We start from the raw sequence: 7,511 nt of genomic DNA on the forward strand, positions 1-7,511 counted from the left end.
CTTTGGGGAAAATGACATGGAGCACGAGTTGGCCTGCATGGAAGAGAATGTGATAGGGGGAGAGAGATAGACTCAGAACACAGAGAGACTCACAACAGCAAAGATAGACGCAGAGAGAGAGAGTAAGGGAGAGAGAGAATGAGAGAGAGAAGACAAAGGCAGGCGGCGAGACCCCCGTGAGGAGTTTGGCCCCATGCACAACAATCCTTTGACTCTTCCTTCGCAGCTATCGATGGTTGCTGATCACGCGCAGATTCCCTTCTACCTCTGTATATATATACATACAAGTCATGGGCCAAACTATAAAAATTTAATAAAAATTACTATCTTTCTATAAAATTACAATGACAATGATGCTCTTGACTGCAGGAAGAGGTTACAATTACTTACAACCATCCTTCGTGAAATCTGACGATTGTGTTATAAAGTTTAAAAAAATCTTTGAGAAAATCTCTTTTGAAGTTTGAGTATGAAGTTTAAAAAATTCTTTGAGAAAATCTCTTTTTAAGTTTAAGTATGTCAATGGAATAAATGTAACCATCTAATTTCAAATCTAACGGTCAAGATTAATTGTGACTATCTTGTCCTAAAGATAAATAATCTCATTGTGTACTTTTCCTTGACTATCATGCACACTCTTGATATCCAACCCCTTTTTTTTCTTTTTCCCTTTTTTTTTCTTTTTTCTTTTTATTTTTTTCTTTTCTTCTTGGACAACGTTCACAAAATTTCTTCTCATTGTTTTCATTGTTTCTTTTCTCTATCTCACGCCTCCATTTTCTTCCCTTTTGTTTATTCCCATCCACCTAAGCCCCTAGCTAATAGAACCTACATTTGTTATGTCTGCCAGCAAGTTTTAGATTTTCCTTCTTGAAAAAGAAAAAAATTGAATTATTTAACAATGTCTTTATAGTCTGATTTAATTTCAAAATACCATCAAAAGTCACATGATCATGAGTTGGAATATTGACAAAATAGTGAAGTATTTAATAATACATCTCCTATGGGTATTTTTATAAATTTTCCTCTAGTTATCATCCCTAAATTGGAAAATACTGTGAAATGTTCAATGTTTTAAAATATGCATATATAAGTGATACTAAATGGAAATGTGACTTTTAAATCTTGAGAAATTATAAAAAATATATCTTAATTTTTAAATTATTGAAAATAAAATCTAAACTTTTCAAAACCTCATTCATGCCCCTTTGTTGGGTGAGTAGACGAAAATAGCATTTGCGGTAGTCTTAGAACCATGAAGGCATCACGGTCTATTATAAACCATGATGGTCATGGCAGGTTGTAAGTCAAATGCAGATTTGAAGTATCGTGACACTTAAAGAACCGTGATGGCTTTTTGGACTATCACAACTTTTTAAGTGTTGTGATGCCTCTTAACGACTATCACAGCTGTTTAAGTGTTGCGGTGCCTCAAAACATTAAATTGCCCATGACCATCATGGCAGTGAGTCCACCATGATGTCTTCACAATCCTTAGACTACCATGAAAGCTATTTTAGTAAAAAAAACACAAAAAATGAAAAAAATGGGTATGGATGAGGTTTTGAAAAGTTTGAAGTTTATTTCTAATAATCCAAAAAATTAAGGTATATTTTTTATAATTTCTCCTAAATCTTTTATAATCTTATATTTCCGTCCATACTAATAAAAGCCTCTCTTTCATTCTTTCTATGTTCTAGTCCCTAAAATCTTTCTAAACAAAACTATCTTTAAAATGGATCAGTATGCATATGGACACAATAATGGGGAAGTGTGTTTTCCTAAATCTAAATTTGTATCTAAAGAGATTTGTTTCAATATCCTGAGTCAAATGAAGAGATTGAGGAAGATGTCATGCATAAAACTACAAGTAGGTAGACGAAGTGGAGAAGTTCTTCTAGATGAGATGGATATGTGGCATGATAAGAAATGATAGAATTAAGAATAAATACATCGAAGAGAACTTAGAGGTGTTAGCGAAAGTTGACTTTCGGGGTCTGGTCATGTGCAACATTGGCCTAGATTAGAACCGAATAGGATGGATGATTTGGTTTCAGTAGAAGACAGTAACTTATCTTATGACTAATGGTATGACTTTTGATAGAGTGGAATGACAAAAGAGGATTTATGTAGCCGACTCTAATTAGTTGGGATACGGTTCAGATGATGATGATTTGTTTGAAAAACTCAATGATAAAGTTTCCAAAAAAAAAAAAAGACAGAAAGTGGGATCTGTCTCTGCTTAAAAAATCTTTAGTACATTTTATCCAATGCTTGATTTAATAAAAAATTCTAATTATATGCTAATTATGCCACATTCCAACTTTATAACTCAGCCCTTCAATACATGGATTTATGAATTTAAAAAGGAAAGAAAAAAATATAAAAAAATACATTATAATACTTCATACAATGACTATCCTCATTAATCTAACAATTTACACTTATGATCCTATGATACCCAAGCAATAGAGATTAGTATGGCCCGCCGTCCATAAGAACATTTACTACTGGGGTGGGGGGGGGGGGGATTCAAGTATTCGAACAACTGACCTTCCTCGTCCAAATTGATAAATCCATCACTAAGATTAAACCCAAATGTACGAGCATTGATGGGTTCAGCATAAAACAAAATGTGATATACATTTTAGGCCGTGCCAAAGTACAAGTAGTTGATCGAGTGCTTCAATTATTTTGACAATGTCACGGGATTTCAGATGAATATTTGAAAAGTAAGTGACACTTTAGAAGGCACCTTAAAATTGATACTAAATATGAAAAGGAATTGTCTACGGTGACTATTTATGTTTTATACATGAATGTGACAATCATTCTCACTCATTAGATTTCAAATTGGATGGCTTGGGGTGAGTCACAAAGTCCGAGAATCTTTTTTTTTTTTAACCTTATCTATGTTCAACAACATTCTTACAACGACCCATTTTGAAATTTAAGGAACAATAACGATTGTAGCCTCAAATACAAAAGATAAATGGTCTCTTTGTAGACAATCTCATATGAAAAATAATAAAAGTAAGTGTAATAACTATACTAATACCAACAGCTCCCCAAAAAAAAAAACAAATATATATATCTCCCAACACCTATAGGAAAAAATGAACAGTGATTTCATCTACCCTCATCACATCCAAACTTCACCTCATAGCCACAGTTGTCCGGTAGTGTTTCAATTTTTTATTTTTTTATACAAATCCAAATTACTTGATATTTAAAGCTTGTGTACATCTTAGTGAGGTACACCTAATAAAAATATGAAAAGGATAATTCGTAAAATATAAATAGATCAAAATACCCCCGAAAATTTACAGGCGTATTTTGGTCAATTTATATTTTTTGAATTATTTTTTTCGTATTTTTATTAGGTGCACCTCACTAAGATGTATACACTCTCTAAATTTCAGATCATTCTTATTAGTAAAAAAAAAAATGAAAATTTAAACAATACCAGACAACGGTGACCGTACGATGAAGTTTGGATGGTGATGAGGATAGGTGAAATTAGTATTCATTTTTGCCTATAGACGTTTTGTAGTGTCGTCTATATATATATATATATATATATATATATATATATATTACCAATGCCCCCAAAAAAATAATAGCCATATTTGGAAGGAGCACATCCTATATCAGATAAATCACAAAAGTAAAATACGTCTTATATTTTTAAGGGTGCAATTTGTATAGAGCCTAAGCTCTAAACAATCAAATTAAAGCCTACCTTCAAATAGTATGGTTTCAATACTTGAAATCTTTATGATAGACTTAAAATATATTTTCATCTTTATTAATAAATTTTAAAGCTTCGAAATAGTGTATATGATTGATCTATGAAAATTTTGAAAATTGATGGCCCAAAAATACGGTATAAAATACACTATTTCCAAAACTTGAACTCCATTTTTTTCTCATATCCATGCATCTTGATGTCGAGATAATTAATTGTAAGATGTTTGAGCATCAAAACAACATCTTCTAGTGAAATTTTTGAGGTAGTCTCTAATTTTATTATTTAGAGCTTCGGTTCTATATAAACTTTTTCCTATTTTTAATTTATTTAATATTTATTTACATTTTAAAAATAATGGATTTGTAATTACATAGATAGATTACTCTAAAATATGATGGATTTAACAAAAATGTAATCGATATAAAATGGCATTTTTATTTAGAATTATGAATCCACATATATATCGGCCTTTGCGCCGTTATGTATTGGTTCATACATAACAATATTACGATATTTTCCCCCATTGTCTGACATTGAGTAACCATAACGATCATCATATCATAACAGGATGGGCCACACCCAACATAACGGTTGATATATGGTTCTTGATAGTTGGTACGGTTATGCTATAGTGGGGAGTATAAACTATTGGGCAAGCTTTCTATGCTTCCCCTACAACATAAAACTTATATACTTCCCCTTATCCAACCGTCCATTCTGAATGGAGAGCTAAGATTGCCCCAATCACAATGTCATATCTCTACACTATTTTATTTTATTTTATTTTTCTATAAACTATCTTGACACCAAATTTTGTTCGTCCAATCCTCTATTAAACTCACACTAGTAACAAATATATATAAAAAAATTTTAATAAATAAATATAACCAAAATACTCCTAAAAGCTTCAAGGGGTATTTTGGTCATTATATTTTATCGAACATTTATTTTTAATATTTTTTATAATTGCGCCCCAATGAGAATATGACAAGTACCAAATTTCATGTTCATACAATTTTTATAAAAAATCTAAAAATAAAATAATTTGAGACATCAGATCTAAGATCAAATGGTCAGTGGCTCTCTTGATAAAAATTAGACGGCTGGATGGTAGGGGAAGCATAGACCTTCTATGTTGTAGGGGAAGTATAGAAACATTTCCCTAATCTATTAGGTTTGATTTATAAAATGTGTCCACATTAAACAATCAAAATAAGGGGTGCCTCAAAAATGTGTTGAAAGACGTAATTCCAACGTCATAAACTCTTGCGATGGCCACAAAATCTATTTGTGCCTCTAAATATGAAATTTAAAGCTCAAAAAATAATGTAAATCAAGCAAATCTATAAATACTTGAAAATCTTGGAAATGAACGGTCCAAAAAATATATCACAAGATGCACAACTACCATGACTTCCGGTTTTTGCATCCACATATCTTGAGATGATCGATTTGAGGGTTTCTCAGGGTCTAAACAATCTTTCCAAGAAATATTTGAGGTGAGACTTACTTATATAGTATAATGTTGACACCTTATATAAACTTTTTACTATTAGTCAAATACAAAATAATAGAATTTGTGCAGTGTGGTTGTAATATCAAAACTATATATTTTTTTACGTGATATAACGTGTTATTTTGAAAACCAAATCTTTTCAAAAACTAATGTTCATCTTGTTTATTTTTTCATGCTTTCTTTTCGTATCATTACTTTCTTTTCCAAATTTCCACTTAACTCATTTTCTTCTAATTTCTCATTTTCCCTTATTGTTCATTGTACCATACCATTATCTTTACATAGTAGTCCGGGAACCTGCCCATGTCGATGGAGATTCCTTTTCTTGAACTTTTAAACTAACAAGTCAATGGCTAAGTAACTTGAATCAAGGAGGAAGAAAAACAATTATTATTATTAGTAGCAATGTTTCAAAACACTTACCGGTATAAAAGTTATTTATGCAATAGTGACAGGTTTATGATTATTTTAAAAAATTGTGTATAGTTGGCATTATTAAAGGAGCCAACTCGTAGGTGTCACTCTCCTATCGCTGGTGGGAGGAAATCAAGGGGGGTCTTTGGAAAACGAACTGTAGCATCTCCCCCATCCAAATTCAACTCAGTAATATGCAAACTAACATATAGGTTTCAGAGCACCTCCTCCAACTAAGGGCTTGCAGAACTAGCACAGAGAGAGAGAGAGAGAGGCCATGGATTCTAGGGAGCAGAAACGGGTGGCTTTGCGCGAAAAGCTGCAAGTTCTTCGCTCAGTTACTAACTCTAATGCAGTATGCCACTATGAATCTGTTTCCTGCGATTTTTAGAACAAGAGCTTCTTCTCATTCCTCTCTGTGAAACGCATAGTCTCGATTGCCTTTTTGTTTCTACTTCACTCCTCATAACCCACTTACTCTACTGCTAATTCTTCTGCGGAGGTCCAACTAATCTAATCTAATCTCTCTCTCTCTCTCTCTCCAACTAATCTAATCTCTTTCTCTTTCTCCAACTAATCTATTCTACTCTCTCTCTCTCTCTCATGTTTTACAACCGTTGAGTTCATCATCGAGTCATCTCTCTCTTCACGTTTTACAACTACTATTCTGTTCGTCATTGAGTCATCTCTCTCTCATTACAAATGTTGAGTTCACCATCGAGTCATCTCTTTCTTTCTCATGTTTCACAACTGTTGTATACATCAACGAATCATCTCTCTCTCTCTCATGTTTTCCATAATCATCGTGGTCATCATCATCCAAATGAACAATAACGATGATAGCCATTAACGAGTACGTCGGAATATATTTTTTTCAATATTCGTATTATTTCACTCACGTTCTTCTTTCCCATATCTTTTACAGGTAAATAAAGCGTCAATAATCGTTGATGCTTCAAAGTACATCAAGGAATTGAAGCAAAAAGTAGACAAACTCAATAAAAACTTTCAAGCTGATGTCGAACCCGTTGACCAAAGCTCCCTACCTTTGGTACCAATATCTTTAATTTTTGTAAAATGCATTTACAATTTTTAGAGGTAAAATTCATGTTTATGCTTACTTATTCCCCTCTATTAATCTTGAAGAATTTATTTGTCTTTTTTTTTTTTTTTTTTGTTAATTATAGCACCAAGTTACAGTGGAGACACTGGAAAAAGGCTTCTTAATCACTGTATTTTCGGCAAAAAGCGGCCCTGGTTTGCTTGTCTCAATTCTTGAGGCGTTTGAGGAATTGGGCCTAAATGTGCTACAAGCTAGGGTTTCTTGTACTGATACCTTTCGGCTCGAAGCAGTTGGAGGAGAAGTAAGCTTAAACTCTCTCTGATATATAGCTATTTCTAATCTCAATTATAACCATCCAAACTAAGAATCTAGTCATTTCTAAATCAAGTTGATTAGCAACAAATATGGAAATTTTTTGCAGGATCAAGTGGAGAACGAAAGCGTGGATGCCCAAGCGGTGAAGCAAGTAGTCTTGCAAGCAATCAATAACTGTAGTGGAAGTAGTGGCCAGGAATAAAAATCATCCCTTCTTTCCTCTTTCCTGTTCTCTTTGGTTTTTCTAACGGGTTTGATGGAGTTTTTGTGATGAACGTTGGATGGCTCAAGCAAAATGATCATGCTTTCGAAAACCCAATGTTTAGAAATGATCTTTTTCCTACGGTACATGATCAAGAACCCAAATTTAAACACCAAAAGTACAACTGATGAAGGGGTTCTCCGTGTGTGTGTTCATTTGCTCCCACATTCTTTTGAGGAGCTATTTATGG

At 32.9% G+C, this 7,511-nt stretch overlaps 1 protein-coding gene across 1 annotated transcript; it reads left to right on the top strand.

Moving 5' to 3' along the window:
- Positions 1-5,795: 5,795 nt before the first annotated feature.
- On the top strand, positions 5,796-7,281 carry LOC18432258 (transcription factor SCREAM-like protein). The gene is made up of 4 exons (XM_006842369.4): positions 5,796-6,036; positions 6,607-6,732; positions 6,869-7,045; positions 7,166-7,281. The coding sequence occupies exons 1-4, from the start codon at positions 5,959-5,961 to the stop codon at positions 7,259-7,261; spliced, it is 477 nt and encodes a 158-aa protein (XP_006842432.1). The 5' UTR covers positions 5,796-5,958; the 3' UTR covers positions 7,262-7,281.
- Positions 7,282-7,511: the final 230 nt, after the last annotated feature.

Source organism: Amborella trichopoda, chromosome 8 (genome assembly GCF_054954075.1).
Source record: "Amborella trichopoda isolate Santa Cruz 75 chromosome 8, AtrichopodaSantaCruz75HAP2 v2.0, whole genome shotgun sequence".
NCBI lineage: Eukaryota > Viridiplantae > Streptophyta > Magnoliopsida > Amborellales > Amborellaceae > Amborella > Amborella trichopoda.